This window comes from Taeniopygia guttata, chromosome Z, assembly GCF_048771995.1.
Source record: "Taeniopygia guttata chromosome Z, bTaeGut7.mat, whole genome shotgun sequence".
In the NCBI taxonomy this organism is placed as follows: Eukaryota; Metazoa; Chordata; class Aves; order Passeriformes; family Estrildidae; genus Taeniopygia; species Taeniopygia guttata.
In genome coordinates, this window is record NC_133063.1 from 39,887,600 (window position 1) to 39,906,127 (window position 18,528).

At 35.9% G+C, this 18,528-nt stretch overlaps 1 protein-coding gene across 1 annotated transcript in view; it reads right to left on the reverse strand.

The window, feature by feature from the left end:
- Nucleotides 1–621: 621 nt before the first annotated feature.
- The window catches only part of MCCC2 (methylcrotonyl-CoA carboxylase subunit 2), a 37,596-nt gene continuing 19,689 nt past the window's right edge, over nt 622–18,528 (reverse strand). Inside the window, exons 8-17 of the mRNA XM_041711313.2 lie at nt 16,519–16,583; nt 15,752–15,851; nt 14,740–14,835; nt 13,498–13,570; nt 13,239–13,315; nt 11,086–11,152; nt 10,683–10,839; nt 9,742–9,856; nt 8,366–8,451; nt 622–1,012 (exon numbers count right to left, since the gene is read on the reverse strand). Of these exons, the coding sequence (XP_041567247.2) occupies nt 895–1,012; nt 8,366–8,451; nt 9,742–9,856; nt 10,683–10,839; nt 11,086–11,152; nt 13,239–13,315; nt 13,498–13,570; nt 14,740–14,835; nt 15,752–15,851; nt 16,519–16,583 (954 nt within the window). The 3' untranslated portion in view covers nt 622–894. The remainder of the gene's footprint in view (nt 1,013–8,365; nt 8,452–9,741; nt 9,857–10,682; nt 10,840–11,085; nt 11,153–13,238; nt 13,316–13,497; nt 13,571–14,739; nt 14,836–15,751; nt 15,852–16,518; nt 16,584–18,528) is intronic.

Genomic DNA, 18,528 nt, shown 5'->3' on the forward strand with positions numbered 1-18,528 from the left:
TTCAAGGTGCAATGTTACTGAAAAGAACCAATTAAATGACACACACTGAGTTCTTGAAAAACTTCACCCCAACAAGCTACCCTAAATAAATCAGAATAATCAGAAAGCACTCCAGCATCACACAACTCCCTAGGTCAGTGGATTTCAGGCTTCTGCTCTGAAAAAAAACATTGACCCTTGTGGAGAGATCACTCTGTCTTTGTGAAACCAAAATTACCAGAAGGACCACATGCCAAGATGTTTAAACACCTTTGCAGCCAGTCCCTGTCCTCACACGTGCTCTCAGCAACCTGCTGATTTCACAGATACTAGCACATACCTCCCATCTCTTCCAGAAAACATTATGCATCCATCAGGTTCAGTAGTTGTTTTGACTTCAGGGAACCACACAGATCTCTGGATGAAAGCCAGAGACAGAACAAGATGACAACAACTGCATGAAATCTAAAATTTTATGCTGCGTTGAAATCCCTGGCTGTCCTTACAGCACTCCCCTTTCACACAAAATTATTTATTAGCAAACGTGGGTTTTTCTTTGTTGGACTTCAAAAGTTTTTTGCATTTATAGGAGACATACAGAAAAGAATTAAAAGAAACACACAACCTGATATGGACCAAATATGTAGCTTATTTTGTACATTTATTTATATAAGAGAATCAATAAAGTGTGATTTATTAATGCAATGCAGTCACATAAGCACTTAAATGACTAATCTCAAATCACTATCAAAAAACTGAAGCACTGTGTGACAATTACAGTCAGTGAAAATAATGATGAAAGTTTCATTAAAAATAGAATCTTACAAATCTTTATTTTTAATCACTGCAATATTGTAGTTTGTGTGCTGCCCAGCCCCAAATACAGAGGTAATTCTGATGATCACATGTTTAAGTTTACATCCTGAAAACTCCAAATTCTGTCTTCTTTGTGGGTGCATTTAGTGCTGCACTGAGACTGAGGCCCAAAACCAGTCTTGTGTCGGCTGGATCAATAATTCCGTCATCCCATAATCTAGAGAAAAGACAAAAACATAACAAACCAAAACTTTTAATAATTAAAGGAAATCAACATATACAACTGGTATACTTTCAAACCCATGAAACTGGAAATGCTTTCCACAAAAAGAAAGCGGAGTAAAGAGCTGTTCATCAAGGCAATAGACTGGTGTGCATTACTCCATGGAATTTGTGTTCTAGAACAATGTTTACATTTAGTTAAGTGAAGAATGTCAGACCTACATATTTTAAATAGATTCTTCATACTTAATCATCTCCTTCAAGAAAAAAAGCCCTCTTTGCTTGTTAATATTCATGTAGGGAATGACCATCTGTCAATGACCTATCTAATTCTATCAAGAATGCTTGCATTTTAAGGATTTTGTCACATCATGATTTACATTATTTAGGTTAATTCAACTGCCAGTGAGGATGATACAAGTGTTTATTCATTCATCATTAAAAAGCCAGAAAAAATTTCAAGTATTTTCATATTTTCTGTGGTGGGTTGACCTTTGTTGGATTCCAGGTGCCTGTGGGGCTGCTCTATCTCTTCCGCTTCCAGCCATACAGAGGAGAGAAAATCCGATAGAAAACAATAGGTTGAGATAAGACAGTCTACTAAAGCATAAGTGAAAGTTTGCATGTGCACCAAGAGAAAAAAAAATGTTAACAACTTTATTCTCTACTTCCCATCAGGAAGCAATGTCTAGTCACTTCCCAGGAAGCAGGGCTTTTGCTTGGGAAAGTAAACACTGTAAATAACCAATGTTCCATCTTCCTTCTCCTTTCCTTAGCTTTTGGAATTGAGCTGAAATTAAATGCTATGGAAGATCCCTTTGGTTAATTTGTGTCAGCGGGCCTAGTTGTGTCCCCTCCCAGGAATCTGCCCCCCCCAGAATACTGATGGGGGGAAAATGCTGGAGAGAGAGGCTGGTGCTGTGCCAGCACTGCTCAGCAAAGCACTGCTCAGCCAAGGCACTGCTGTGCTGTCAACACCTTTCCAGCTACTAATGCAAAGCACAGCTGGGAGGGCTGCTGTGGCAAAATGAACTTCACCTCAGCAGGACCCAATACAATTTCTTTCAATTATTTTACCATAATGTTCATTTCTAAACAACTGGAAGATACTACCCTCCTTAACCCAGGCCTGAAGGCAATTAAATGATAAATGAGCAATTGTCAGATTCCCAGGTCTCCAAAATTGCCAACACTTGTAAATAGTCTCTTTGATATTATCCAAAAATTAAGGTCTTAGTGGCATCAGTTCTCAATGACAGCTCTATCCTACCTAAATTAAAATCCATGTTAAAATTCCCACCTTGAAATGAAAATGTAATGTATTGGCATTTCCCTGGCAAGATATTTAAACAAGATATTTAAACCATACTGCTCATTGAAACCCAGTCTCACTTAAACAAACACATAATCAGCATCTGCAGAACACATGCATCTTGGGTTAAGAGAGGGATGCTCCTCCTCCATCCCATCTGTCCCTGGAGAGACTAATTTTGCATTCTTTGTGAACTTATTTCAGTGTTGGCTAATGCTTAATTCTTTGTGGAAAATTTAAAAATACAAGAAACAGTCATGCACAAGGAGCCAAGACTGACTCTGCCAAGAGAAGACACAGCCTTTCCTTTCCAACTGCAACTCCATCTGCAAATATTGTATTGTTTGGAGATAATTTTTGGCTAAACCTATTAGACAGGAAACAAGGTATTTTGCACTCTTCTTTCAATCCTAACTGTGCCAACCTCACCCCCAAGAGGACTGCAAACTGTACATAAACACAGGGTGATAAACTCAAGGCAGCAGCACTTGAGTTTTTTCCGTATTTTCTTTATTTTGTTATTTGCTATGAAAGTAATATTGATCACATCAGAGAAATATACTAAGAGACTGACATTATATGCTTTTCATTTTACAAGGTGTACGCATCCTATGATGCACAAAATGGAATTGCAGTAAAAGACACCTTTAATGAGACCAGGCACAAGGGTTCAGGCTCAGCTCTAGGAGCATGTTTTCAAAGTTAGACAGAGAAGAAAAAGGATACCCCGATCAGAAAGAATACTATAAATAGGTCTTAAAATGGTGCAGCTTTCCAAGCAGGACACTGTTAAATTAAATAGGACACAAGATAAAAACTGAAGTACAGAAGAAGAAAGCATTTGGAGAAGGGAAGACTTTCTTGCTGATTGGGCAAAATCAGGTTCTTTCTCTTTTGGGGGAGAAAACCAAATTTTGATTTAAGAAGTCTTGAACTATCGTAGTTGTGGCACTCACTGACCTAGCTGCCAGGTCCCAACAATAAGAGAATGAATTCTGGGAAAATGATAGAATCACAGAATGGTTTGGGTTAGAAGGGACCTTATAAATAATCTAGTTCTAATCCCCCCACTATGGGCAAGGACACCTTCCACTAAACCAGGTTGTTCAGGGCTCCATCCAACCTGACACTGAACACCTCCAGGGATGGGTCAGAGGACTGCTCCTCTGGGCAACCTATTAAGTGCCCCACCACCCTCGCAGTAAAGAATTTCCTCAAGTGTATAAAGGAGAAAAACTTCTGGCATGGTAAAAAGAAAAAAACTGCTATAAACCCAGAATACAAATATAAGAAAGCTGTAGCTCTATCTAACTTCTCATTTTAAGATTCTCAGTTAGTACCTCCCTTCTAGTGGGTTAGTAACCCAAGCACTGGAACAGTCTAACAACCACACTTGTACCTGCATGGAAGTGGTACTAATAGCAAATTCTGTTTCAGATGACACAAGAGCTGTCTGTATCATAATTGGTCCAAGCTCCTGCTGTCTGACTCCTTCATTCCTACCTGTATCTTTAAATTTTAAATAGTATCAAAATTTTAACTAGTAACTAATTTTATTAAAGTATATGGACAATACTCAGTTAAAAAGACTCAGAGGTAGTGATTCTTACCATACAAAAATAAAAGTAATTGGAAGCTTTTTTTTGTTCGAAATAGCCAGAGAAAAGTGTCACTTGGTTTTACAGAGACTTACTTAAGAGATGTTTGAATTTTCTTGATTTTTCTCAAGACAATGGTTGTAGCTATTGATATAATCTAGCATGACAGAATGGTCACGACAATACTTTCTGTACTTTCAACTTAATAGAGCGTGTCTTACCAAAGTTTAATGCATATGCTTTTTTTTCTTCACCTTGAATTTATGTTTTGATTTAGTTATGATGAATATAGTCAGATTAATCTAACAAAGGAATGAAGAAGATCCTCCTTAGTAGTGAAAATAAAAGCAGTTCTGTGAGGTCAAATCAATCCCAACCTTCTGTTTTCTTAAGACTATGAAAAAAAACCCAAATTAATGAACAATCTCAAATACATTAATTTCTATTTTTAAGCAATTTTTTGTTTTTTGAGTGCTACAGCTTTGTTTGCTCTGCATATAAACTTTTTTTTTCCCTAATAAATACCTGGAATTAACTTTCTTATTTATGAAACACATTGAAACAGAATGAGGGAATTCATAATACTTAAAATGTTCAACACATCTTCTCAGGGCCTGGAAAGGGCAGGGATGAAATGACTACAAAAGAATCATTGACTTGCAGCACCTTGCAAGACACAACTTCATAGTGATTACTGCTGACATAAATATCAAAATATGAAGCACATTTCAATGGCAGATTTGGGTTGGTGGTTTTTTTCCTTTTTTTGTAACAACACAATTGACTTACATTGACTACCACAGAAATTTTATGTTGCATGCAAGTCAAGCTGGTTTCATATCATCACTCCTGGCTTCTGCTTCTCTTTGTTTTAAAAAAACTTCATTCTCTACTGGGATGTAACATTAATAATTAAACTATCAATTAAAACACCATTGCAGGAATATGAGTCACATTACACTAATAAAATATCTGTAACTGAGATAGTGTGAGTAAAATAAATGAAGTTGCCTAAAGTAAAATCCTTGTGTAATTTGTTAAGATGCAAACCACTGAAATCTTTTAAGAAACCTGTGAGCAGATTAATATAACTCATTAAAAAGGGTGCTGCCTAATGACTGCCATTAATTAAGACTGTTCATTGTGAAAGGTTATAATCAAAAAATTGGTTAAAGTCTGATTAGAAAATACAACTACAGGGAACAGTATTGACAACCTGCATGTATAGCAAGTTATCACTTATAAGCAAAACAATATAAACAGACTAAACAGGGATATTTTCTTGCCTTTTCAGATCATCAGGACATTTTCCTTATCACTCCTTATTACTGCTAAAAGCTTGATTCAAAGCCTAATGAAGTCAAATGGAAGGGTCACATCAATCTCAATGGCTATTAAGGGTGAGACAGACATTAGGCAGGAGGACAGCATGAGGGAGCCTCCAAACAAGCTGCACACAAGCAGCAATACAGAGAACAATCTTTGTGCTCATCTATCGTTTTATTATTCTCTCAGAAATGCAAAGCTGTTTGTTAGAGTTTCCTTGTTGACTTCTTTGGTGGAGGGCTCTTACAAAACAAAGGCTGCCTGGATTCCATTTCAATTACAGTATCCTGACATTTGGTATACAATCAGCTGGGTTTTTACCTTGCTTGGAACCCAACAGGAATAGGCTGCAAAAAATTCCTCCCTGAATTACAGAAAATGCTTGCTAAAATGCAGCTGCTGATGTGGGCTGATTGGAAAGGGCTGTCTGCAAGGTGCAAAGTACATCATTCCCCCTGAGCACACTTGCTGCAAATATTGTAATCCACTTCATCTCGTTGTTTCTGCTTGGACAGCCTACTCCACAGTAATGAAAACTTCTGACCTATTGATCCGAGATTTTGCTTAGGAATTAGTTAATACAAAGCATGAAAGGGCAGGAAACATGAGTATATCTGCTGAAATACCCAATTAACTCTAAAAGAGAGCAATTAAAAACTCCTAGTTCAGTGCAGACTGCACCTACTTGAACTGAAAAACGAGAGAAACCAGCCAGAACTGCTTTGACCTGAGCCACTCACACACTGTTGTCAAAAGCACTCCTTTGTGAAAAGAGGCATTTCACCTTCATTGCTTATAGCCAGGTAAACCTCAGTGGGATTTCAGGTCTGACATTTGACTTCGTGCCTCAGCTGGGATTATTATCTTGAGTGCAGTATCACATGAACACAGCCACATACAATCAAGACCCACGCTAGTTCTCAGCCAACTCACATCTGTGCACGTCATACTTCCTTTCCAAAAGGAAACAGTATCACGTATCTACCCTGCTTTTTCAAAAAAATGACACATCACTTAGCACTAAAAGTACTTTCTAACACCTGGGCTGGGCAAATTTAAGCTATTTGCTGGGGTGACTACTAGATTAACAACTTAACTTCACAAAATGGCCAAATATTCTGAAAACATAAGCTGGTAAACATTGTTCATAAGAGAGCACAAAGTTGATATTAAACACTCATGTTTGATGTCTAAAAATCAGACATTATTAAAAATTCAAAATGTGATTTTTTTTAACATTGGTCTTAACTTTACATATAAAACCACTTTGTTACAGATTAGTATCTTACTGTTGTAAATACTGACAATCATCTGTCGGTTTTTGGGAGAGGATAAATTTTTATATTGCTAATATATCTAATATATTGAATGTTAAATAAATCATGGGTAAAAGAGTCTGACTAAAAAAAAAAAAGCAAATGTAAAAAAACCCCACAGTATTCATCTTCTCTGGGGTAGAGATTAATTTTAAATACAGACAGTTTGATTCATTTTTAAATGTTATTATATAGAATATTCTTCTCTGTAAAATCCAGTAATAAAAAACGATGATACATATTTTTTCATTTTTCCTTCTTACCTTAGAGCACAAAGTCAGCTGTTAAAAACTTCTGTGCTATTTTTTTTACTATGCATAAAAGATCAAGCCTCATGAAGGTATTCATTTGATTAAACATTAAAATTAGTGTTGATTTCCCAGGTATAAATATATCCGTTAAGTATATTCCACTATGCCTACACAACAGAGTAAAAGTTAACAGTCATTTCATATCTTACTTCTGATCATGAAGAAGGATCTCTTCCAGGTTACCTACCCCTTCTTCCACAGTGTGTACACTTCCTTCTTACACCTCAGTTTCAGGAGAAAATCCTTGCTCAGCCATGCCAGTTTCTACCCTGCCATGCTCAATTTCCCACACAGGAATAAAGAGCTCTTGTGCTCTAAGAAAAGTGTATTTAAAGAATTGACAGGTTTAATCAGCCCCTCTGTCCTTAAGGAGTTTCCCAGGCAATCTCATCCACTAACCCTTTAAACATCTGCAAGTTCACTCTTTCTAATTTTAGGATCTGGAGTTTCTCTTTGCTGCCTCATATTCCTTGAGATCCTGAACCTGACCAGGCTGTGCCTGCCACAGCCCCAGCTGCTCCCAGCTGTGACCTTTCAATGAACCCCTCTGCGCTGCTGAATGCCAGGCCCAGGAATGCTGCACCTCTGGCTGGCTTGTCTGGTATCTGGACCAGGAAGTTCTTTTCTACATACTCCACAAGTCTGGGTTGTTCACTGCCAGCTCTGCTGCTTTCACAGCTGACATATGGGTCACTGAAATATGCTACCCTCTACAATCATTAGCAGTTGAGAGCCTGTGGAAAATTAGCTCTAGGATACCACAAGCAGAAATATAGGCAGGAAGATTAGCAATAACAGGATGAAACTAACGCAAAATAACCATCAAAGGCCAAAAAAGCCCTCCAAGCTACTTTCCAGATGTGTCTGGATCACTTCAGGATGCCACTTTGTTCCATCAGCCTAACTAGTTCCTGGACATTTACTAATATTGCATCAGCCTGAGCATGAAATGCTGCAAAGGACTCCTCAGCAAACATGAGTATGCAGCACCCATCAGCTAAAGCCCTACACCAGCACTGCTATCATCCAATACAATTACCTACCATGACCTGAAATTTGCCAATGGCTTCAGGTCATCTGCTACCTCTTTTTCCACTGGCCTCTTCTACTTGCAGGACCCCACAATTCCTGCTAATACACACGCAGCCACTCATTATACTGTTCAACAACCCTTAGAAAGGTGACCAGATGCTCCACTGGGAAGAGTGATATAAAACTCATCCAGAATAAAACACATAACATAGAAACTCCATGCTACTATATAATTTCTTACAGAACCAGTGAATTCCTGCAAGTGCATGCTGTCTTCTGGAACAGTTCATAATATCAGGTCCCAGAGATAAGACAGACAAGACATTGGTTTGAATGCACATCAAACACAATCTTTGCTTCCAATTGCTCTGTTCTGCTGTTCTTTAATACCAACAACTAGATGTCAAGTCCCATGATTACAATTAAGTTTTAGAATAGTTATTTGTAGGTTACCTTGCACTGGAATAATAAGGGTTTCCTTCCTCTTCGAACCTCCTAATGATTGGCTCCTTCAAAGCTGCTTCATCTGCCTCAGAAAACTAAAAAAAAACCACATAAAATATTCTTTAATATTTTCTTCTCCAATGATAGTACAGCTTTATATGCAGCATCAACCTGAAGAAAATGACTAAATTATCTGCCCAAAGTTTTTTTACTCTTTTAGCATACAGTTGTCAATTTTGCATGTTTGACATCAAAATTCAAATAGCACTCTCCAAATCAAGTGGGTGGAAAAAGGAGAATAAACATATACTTAACTGAATGCAAGAGTAATTGGTGATTACCACTTGAAAAATTACTGAAGCTAGTGTATTGGAAAAAAAAAAAATTGGGTTGCCTTTGGCAAGATTTTTTAATAATGTTAAGCCTGAGTTATTCTAACACTGGATTTCTTATGATCCAGAATGGTCACAGTAATTCAGAAAATTTTCAAGTTTCTAACACATTTGACTGACATTTAACTACTACTAATTATTTTTCTTGACCTTCTTTCCGGGTATCATGGGTTTGGAAAATTAAGACAGACAGAGCTAAGGGTGAGTACATTCTAACCACAGTAAGAACAAGTCAAGTCTTGAAAAGTAATGACACTGAGATAATATGTTCATACTGCTTCACTATTCTGATTAACTATTCATGATAAATAGGAATAATTTTAAGACATCAATAAAACCACTTCTTATGGGATCAAGTATATTATACTACTATATCAAGTAGTATAACCATAAACCTTGTAATCAAAAAAACCCAACTCAGCAGAAAAGAGTATGCAGTCAAACTATAAAATATTACTATAAGATTTTGTAAGATATGTTTATTATATAAACACTATACCTCTAATTTTCAATTAAAATGTTGAAATCAGCAAAAACGTTTTGAAACCTCTGCAGACTTCTGCTGTTAGAAGTTGCGTAATTCTCAATCAGTAAATCATTTGAAGATCAACTTTCTCTAAAACTGCCACCTTCATAGTAATTGGAAAGACATTTTTTCATGACATATTCCTTCCTCTCCATACTTCCAAACCAAGGAGGATTCCTGATTGCTTATCTCAGGTAGAACAAATGACTTGGTGCACAAAGTCATGGAATATGAAATACTCCTCTTTTTAAGCAAAAATAAGAAATGTTAAGAATGATCTTCACATTTCAAAGAAGCAAGCAATAACCTTTCACAAATGCTTCATGTTTGTCAGCGCACTAGTTGGCACTAGGATAATTCACTGGTGTCTCACTCTCTTCAACCCCTTCCTAGCTCACAAAGTGACCAACTCCAGTAAAAGAGTAAGTGATAATGACTTTACTAGAAATTAAAGAAGAAAGATATACCTGTTTTCCCTCCCTTGCTTTTTGGTCCTTAGCTATTGTAGCTAGAACAGTTGCAGCTTGCTCCCCTCCCATCACCGATATGCGAGCATTTGGCCACATATATAAAAATCTTGGACTGAAAAAATACGTATTAAACATTAAGGTAAGACATTGTCACATTTCCTCATGAAGAACTAATTCGCACTCAATTAAGAATACATTTTTATGCATGACAGTTTTACAATACAAATTTTTTTTTAAAAGGTACATTAACATACTTCAATGCTTGCAGTATTACATTTCAAAAGGTAAAAATTCTGTTTATTTCCATTATTCACCTTTTTAAAAACATTTCTCTTTCTTGAGTCTCTTCAGCTCACATTCCCAACCCACAAGAATTTTTCTCCTAAACATCTCAACTAACTTCAATAATACGGAGAACCTTGAAAAATTAAATTTAAAAAACCACCTAAGCCCTTTTGTTGACCAAAGGGTCAATCAAAAAAATCTTTAGGGGCTATACAAACCTTACACATAAAAATAGGCTGATTGAAGTGAATAAGGAGTTTTTACACAAGCGGATATACTTTTCCTATGAATGCAAAATAAAGGACCAGACTATACTTCCCAATAATTGCATAGGATTTTACAATTTTTCCAGCAAGAATTGAAATGGGAGAAAAGGATGTGAACATGTTTACTTTTAGAAGGTCTCCTCTGTCACCTAATTCAAGGTGAATCATGAGCCTTATTAGTCTCTACAAATTTCAGGCTGTTATTTACTTATGAACTCATTATTTTAAATAACTCATGTTATTTACGTATATACTCATTAAGAACTCATTTCTTTTCCAAACAGCACAACTTCTTCAAGAGTTCAGATGATTTTTTGGAATGATACTTCAAGGTTATGCTCTCTTAAATTATTTCTATCTCCTGTTACAATTTGAAGCAATACTTACCTATATGCTCTTCCACACATCCCATAGTTTCCAGCTCCATAAGAGCCACCAATAATGATGGTTATTTTAGGTACGCTGGCACAAGCTACAGCAGTTACCATCTTGGCACCATCTTTTGCTATCCCTCCAGCCTCATATTCTCTGCCAACCATGAAACCTAAAGAAATACAACAAGAACAAAAGGCTCACCAGCTTTATATTATAATACTGGGCCATATGTCATACTGTGCGCTTCACAACACATTGCAGAAAGAACTGAGGAGCAAATCACATGGCAAGGCCTTCAGCAGCTGCTGACAGGCTGATTTCCAAACAGGTTGGAGATGTAGGCACTAAAAAGCACTCAACAATTAACAGCAAAATCTACAACAAAGTGAAACCTCAAAAACTGGATCTTACTCACCTGTAATATTCTGCAAAAACACAATGGGAATATTTCTCTGGCAACACAACTGGATAAAATGTGTACCCTGTAGAGAGGAAAAAAATGAAGAGTAAGCCATTAAAAGTTGGAAAAGTGAAGCTATCACTACCAGCATTCTGAAGGCTATGCTAAATCCTTCCACAGATATCTACCACAGTATTTCCATCAGGAAGTGCCATACTACTTCTCCTTCACCCAAAATTAACTGCAAAACATGCATTCATTGTAGTAAGAGATCTCCAAAACTCTGTGATACCATGGGTAAAACAAGTACTATCCTTAAAAGCATTACTACTATTACTGAAAAGCTCAACTGCTGTGACTCAGACAATATGCAGTTAAACAACTGACAGTGACAGTGGGGCATCTGACATCGACTTTAGTACAACCCAGAGAAATCAAGTCAGGCAGTCAGAAAAACATATCTCTCCATTTTCTGTACAAAATAAAAGTACTCTCTAAAACTGGGAAAGGCCCATATACATTATTTACCCATGGCCCTGCCAATTGCTGTAACATTTTCTCCCTTTCCTGAAGTTAGATGCCCTCTCCCTATTTACTAGCAAAAAAACCAATTTCGCAGCAATTACAAATAGTAGATTCCAAGCCTCCATTTCAACTATCTAAATCAATAAAGTTCCTCGGCTTATTTATACACTTGCTGATAAACAAAACAAAACAAGGTTATGTAGCACAAGAGAAAAAATATCTAACCTCTTCACTATATAAAACCTGCAAAGGTTATAAAAAGAAAAAAAGAGAGAAAAATAATTAAGTATAATCTTCACAAAAACATGTGAATAGCATAGTGATGATCATAGGAAAAATGTGCAACAATGAATTACAAAAATGAAAAAAAAAAAAAAAAGGGAGTATTGCTAAGGCATGTTGCTCATAGAACCAACATCATGAACAAAGGTTTCTCTAGAGGTGAATTTCCTTTTGCAGTAGTGATATGCCAGTAAAAGTCAGAAAATGAAGATTCCTTACATTCTTTTTTCATTGTTAGGAAAAAAAGTTGTAGTGCTAAATTGTTAGAAAAATAATGAAACTATGAGAAATACTGCAAGAGTTATTTTCTACATGGAATTAACTGTTAAAACCAATCCAAGATGAAAAAAAAAGTCATGTACTACAGTGCTTCAAGTTGGAAGCATTCCTTCAGTACATGAAACTCAATTTTGTGTATTATTTTATAACAGCAATAAATCCAGTAAAATTACTTCCTTTCTCCACCTCTCTCATCAATACTTCCTTTTTCTTTATTTTCTCCATACCAACTTCCTCACCAATAGCTCAAGAAGCCTGTTAGAATAAAACTAGCATATATAATTGCTATTACAAAAAATTTGCCTGACAGATGTTTCTTGAAAAAATAAAGAGTTAAAGCAATCAACACAGACCAAAGTAAACACTTTGCAATACCTAGATACTTTTTATCACCGTCATTCCCTGAAGTCCAAACTGTAAAGCCCTATTAACTGTGAGAAAATATTCCTTCACACACAGCCTTTCATTCACAAATGTTTTAGCTCACAGATTTTGAAAGACTGCTATTCCTTCACACACAGCCTTTCATTCACAAAACAAATGTTTTAGCTCACAGATTTTGAAAGACTGCACACGTATTAACTCATTATTCTAAGCCAGAAGATGCCACAGCAAAGTATGAAAATTAAAACTCTGGTAAACCAATGAACTGAGTACTGGAATTCAGGTTTAAGATTTTCCAGTTATTACAAAAACAAAGATGTGATTTTCCATAGTACTTCATGGTTTAGAGTTTAGAAATACCCAACAGTGTATTTGATGTAATCAGGATTGACTTGTCTTAAAACAGATGAAAGTTTCAGGATATAGTATTTCAACTACGCTGTATTCACACAAATCCAAATGTTGTTCTGGTGTTGGCCTATCCTCTTCACATCAGAAAAATCTACCAAACACTGTTTCTAAATTATGGTCAGGTTTTTTTTCAGCTTATTAGCAGCCTATTCCTGTTCCACATTTACATGAAAAATGTGGAGCCAGGTCTCTTTCATTATTTAAAAAAGTTCCTCCCCTCAAGAGCAAATTGTTCACCAGAAGTTTTGTTTCTCAATGGCAAAGAAGCTAATAATCTATCTATTTACCTTTTTTGCTGACTCTGAGAAAAGAACTCCATTGTTTCCAATAATTCCTACTGGGTAACCAAAAATTCTTGCAAATCCTAAAGGACAGAGATTAATTTGCAAATTATTTTTCCATAGCATATAAAGGTAAGACATTCTCCTGGTAACAGAAACTGCATTTCTTCTGAGAATAATCATTAAAAATATCAGCGGTGAGCCAGAATAAATCCAACCATAAAACCAATGGGAACATATACAGAATAATTATATTTCTACTTACCTGTAACTAAAGTATCCCCATACAAGGCTTTGAATTCATCAAATCTACTTCCATCTACAATTCTAGCAATGACCTTAAGAAGAAATGGAAAAATAACATTGAATTCCTAATCCTTCAAGGTTTTCAATTGTTTAGCAAGGATGGCCATGACAACATACAACTTAAAACTTTTCCATTTATAGAACACCAAGCAGCCCATCATATAAACAGTTTGGATGGCAGGCAAAGCCTGTTTAGTTTTTTAAGTGTGATTCACTCACATGTTTGTAAAAAAATAGAATTTCAAGATTAGAATATTCTAAACAAATAGCTAAATTACACAGGAACAATGTTTTCCTGATTAGTTGAATTTCAAGGAAAAACCTCTGCTTATATTAAACATTAATCAATACCCTCTCATTTTCAAAGAAAAACACATATACACTCATGAGTCACTTTCTTAGAGATATGATTATTTTTAGGCTTGCTTGAGTTTGCAACATACAAAAAAAATGATCTGATTTGAGGTTTCTCTGTGATGCAAAGGAGCCATTTTTTATAAATACAGATCCACTGCTAGCAAGACATTAACTAGGAGAGACTTATTTCCACTTTAAAAGACCATAAATCCAAACTATTCAAACTTTTGAGAGTGAACTATGAAATTCAACAAAACTTTTAATCTATTTTTCCCCTTAATGCAAAGCAAATCCTAGTACTTTCTGCCAAATATTTTAAGACTCTTCCTAAAATACATACTTGGTTATTAGTGAAAAAGGCTCTGAATGTGAGATTCGTGGAAAATATGAGAAAGCTGTTGGGTCACATGAAGGTTTCAAGGCAGATAATTACACTAAACCTGCAGTAGGGTACAGTAGTCTTTGAACACAGTTGGAACAAGGCTCAATTATTTGGTGTACTTCATAAATACTGAAATAATCTTTCACAGGATTGACAGAAAAAGCAAGCCATTATATCTCTGAGCAAGTCTATAGAATGCTTTGCCAATGAGGAGTTCCCATTTCTGCCAGCTTTTTCAGAATGTTACCAATCTCTCATCCTTGCTCATCTTTCTCTAAAGTATAACCAAAACAGATTATATTTTCAACAAGTCACTGCTATTGCAATGCATCTGCTGGACAAAAATATAAAGAAGTAAGTACCCAAATCAGGTATTATCAATTATCACAATATAAACCGTGATTTCCTACAAGAAAATGGGTGCAGGCATGTATGGGCATATGGATCTTGCATTAATCATACCTCTTTGACATCAAAATTTCTTTTCAGCTGATCACCAACTATTCCATATATTTCATCAGCTGGAAATAAAGGCTCTTCTGATGGTTCTATAGTTACCTATGGCAATTTAACAAACAATTTACACAACAAAGTTCACATTATGGCTTAAAAATTCAAACAACAATTAATTTGCCAACTTCCCTGAGCACACACTTCTCTTCACCAACAACACCCAAATGCCTGTACTGGCTTGTCATTTTGCATAAAGACCAAGTTTCCTAAACTGAAGGATGGTAACAGTTTCTCACTTACTGTTACCTTTTTCCTACTCCTGCATATATCTCCACATGTGCTCTACTTCTTCTCCGTTATAAAAAATTAGTCATGTCCTCCTATTTGCTTACTTTCCCCCTGTGCCCTCTAAGGCAGGCAGCATTCTGAAAAATCGGTGAAGATTTTGTCACACAACTGAATACAGTATCTTGCCTTCCCTGAACTTCCATTCACCCTCTCATATCTCCTACTAAAATAAAATACAGCAATTCCACCCCCATATGGTATCCATCCCATTTACTATAAGGAATTCTTAAATCAGTACAATTCATTGTCAAGATTTAGGTCTATCCCCTTGGTTTTCAACACCTTAATAATCCCAGAAAATGTCTACGCAAAAAGATGCTTCAACAGGTATCTAATTTTAAGCCCATGGAAAATGATCATATGGGTTTAAAATTAAGTATCTTGCACGACCAGATTAATCTACAAGTGCAATTCTATGACTCTGAAGCACTCTTCTAGTTGCTTCATTCCAGCATACAATCCCAGTAGTTTTAATGGGAATAATACAACAGGAACATAATTGCAGAACTGAACCATCAGAGAAATCTTTAAGGTCAAGAACCATAACTTCCATTTTCAGATGTGTAAAGTGATAGACAAAGATGTGTTCTATAAAACAAGTGTTATATCAATCAGGCAGAGAAGAGCATTCCTAATTTCAACCATGCAATGTTATCAGACTCTATACACTTACAGCTACTTTCTTCTGGAGATTCAAACTTCTTACAACTTTCCTTGCCAGATGAAGTGCATGATTGTCATCCAAAGCATAATGATCTGTTACACCAGATTTTCTGTATATAAACAACAACAGCAAGATGAATACTTTGGGGAAAAAATACACGTAAATCAGGTAACGAAAACTTGACATTTTAAAGCTTCTAAGACCATGAACTGCCCTTCAAAAGAATTCTTTATTAATTTCAAATTGAAGTAACAAATAAGCATGTATTATACAGCAATAGATAACTTCCTGCGCAGTAATACCTAGTTTTGTTTATTATTAATTGCAGAACTTCAAAGTGCACATATTTTTTGGGTTGGTAAGAAGTATTTTTTACAAAAAATACAAGCTATTTTGATCTTGCTTGTAGGGAATTCTACATGACAGTAAGAAAGATATAGTCTGTAAAATGCATTATCTTTTTCAATAAATATTATTCTGTTAACACTCATCATTAAAATCTTCCATATTATGGATGATGCTGAAGTACACTAGACATGTGAGTATTTTAAAGCAATAAATGAAGGAAATAATGCTAACTATAGTAACACAATGTAACTGTGACATTTTAACTATAAAACAATCAGTCAGCATCAGATAACACATAATAACTTTCAAAAGGTAAACACAGCTTAAGAAAGATCTAAAACCAAAAGTAAATAAGGAAAGAGCAGGGTGAGGGGATGGGGAAGTCTACAATATGAAGAAATCAACTCTGGGAAAATATTTCTTTAAACCTGCAGTGAAGATCTGCCCCTCCAAGATCTTCTGCTGACACCTGTTCACCTGTTGCTGCTTTAACCTAACACAAGGAAAGGAAAATGAGCTTCAGAGTTGACACTTGTCTTGCATTAATATTGATACCATCTTAGGTACAGTAATAACAGATCTTTGCAAAATACTTCTTCATTAATCATATTTCCCCGTTTACTCTCCCTCAGATTATCAAAATACGACAACATTGAATCTTGTAAAAATTACTTTTCTTTTCTTTGACTTTGCATGCTTATTCTAATGTGAATATGTAGTTTTTATTTACAAAGATACTCCCCACTGTTATACTTAATGCTGTGTTCATCATGTGTATGCATACACTTACATATCCTTCAGAATCATGAATGTACTTTTTCACAAAAATTTTCTCAGCACTTACCATGAAATTTCAAATGATATATTTCCAAGCATTGTTTCAAGCAAACAGTAAACCAGACACCTAGGATTTTTCAATTTTGCTTTCTCTACATAAACACTTCTGTGAATTTTAGCTTACTAATTTAAATAGTAATTTAAATACTAACATTAAATAATGTTGGTATTTAATACTTTAACTACTAATACTAGTAGATTAAACAATCATTAGAAGTTTTTTATTTTCTAAACCTTCCAGTAAATACACAATAATTTAGTAAGAATAATTTTCCGTAAAAGAGCATATCAGTGGCATGTAACTGCTTGGATCAAGTACAAAGTCTCCATAAAGAAACCTGGACTGCACTGTGAGAACCCTGGGATTGATTCAGGGGTCTCGTGTGGTGGTAAAGTCTCTCCTCCAACCTGTGTTTCCAAAGAAAAACTCCGCAGCCTCTTGTTGTTCAGTCTCAAGGCAGTTTATTGCTAGTTATCTAAAAGATTGTTTTCTCCCACTGCAGCTGCCTTGGTCAGCTGCGCAGGCAGAAACACACACACTCCTGACACCCGCATTGTCCGGTGTCTCCGTCATCTCTCTCCCCGCCCAGGGCTGCTGCTATCTTTTATATGATATATTGCGTATTATATGTTTACAGATTTTCCCCAATACCTACTATCTATGTGCTTTTCTACTCTAAACCAATCTGTGAGTGCCAACATCACCAAGAACACGGAGGCAAGGAAGAAGAAGGAGGAAGAACAGGATCAGGCCCACTTTCCTCCATCTTAGAACTCCTGACCCCCCTGTACAAAGTAAAAGCCCCCTGTACAGGTGTTAAAACCCCCCTGTACAATACCAGAAAATTTTCCCCTCTAATTTGTAACTACTTTTACTATACCATCTAACCCTCTGTGACCGCTTGTTCCACCTTCAAAGTTGGTAACTCATTCCATGGCTCAAACTCAAAATCACAGCTGTTTTCAGCTGCTTGCCAGGGTCTAAAATGCTTCTGACCAAGGCCTGGAACCTCTGAAAATGTCTGAGGGACATTTTGAGTTCTGACACTGCACAATCCAAAGCCTAGATCTGTGTAATCTTAGATATGTAAGGGTAACTTAAAAGTGAATGGTCTCCTCCTTAGAACAAAACAGTATAATTTACTACTGGGGTTAAAAAAACCCCAGAAGACTTATTGAGGCACTTCTACTGTACAGTAAGTGCATTGAAAAGGATTACTTGAAAGCTGGAGAAACCATTCACCACCCCCAGAGAGTACAGAAGTGGAGTACAAGCAAGGGAAGGAAAACTATAATAATTTCCGAAACAGATTTCAGTTTCCAAGTCTCATATCTAAAAATGAAGCACACTAATTATATAAATACACATATATATATTATCACACACACTTCCTAACTGTCAAGTTTGCAAATTTGAGTATAGCTATTTTTTCAACAGTGGATTCTTGTTTTGAAATTTGAATTACCCATGGAATATGAAGGTGTGGCATACTAATTAATGGAAAATTTCTGTCAGAGACATAATTAACTTGAGTGAACATAATTAAACAGTGAACAGAAGATACCTTTAAGAGAAGTGAAGAAGATTTCTTCACTAGAAG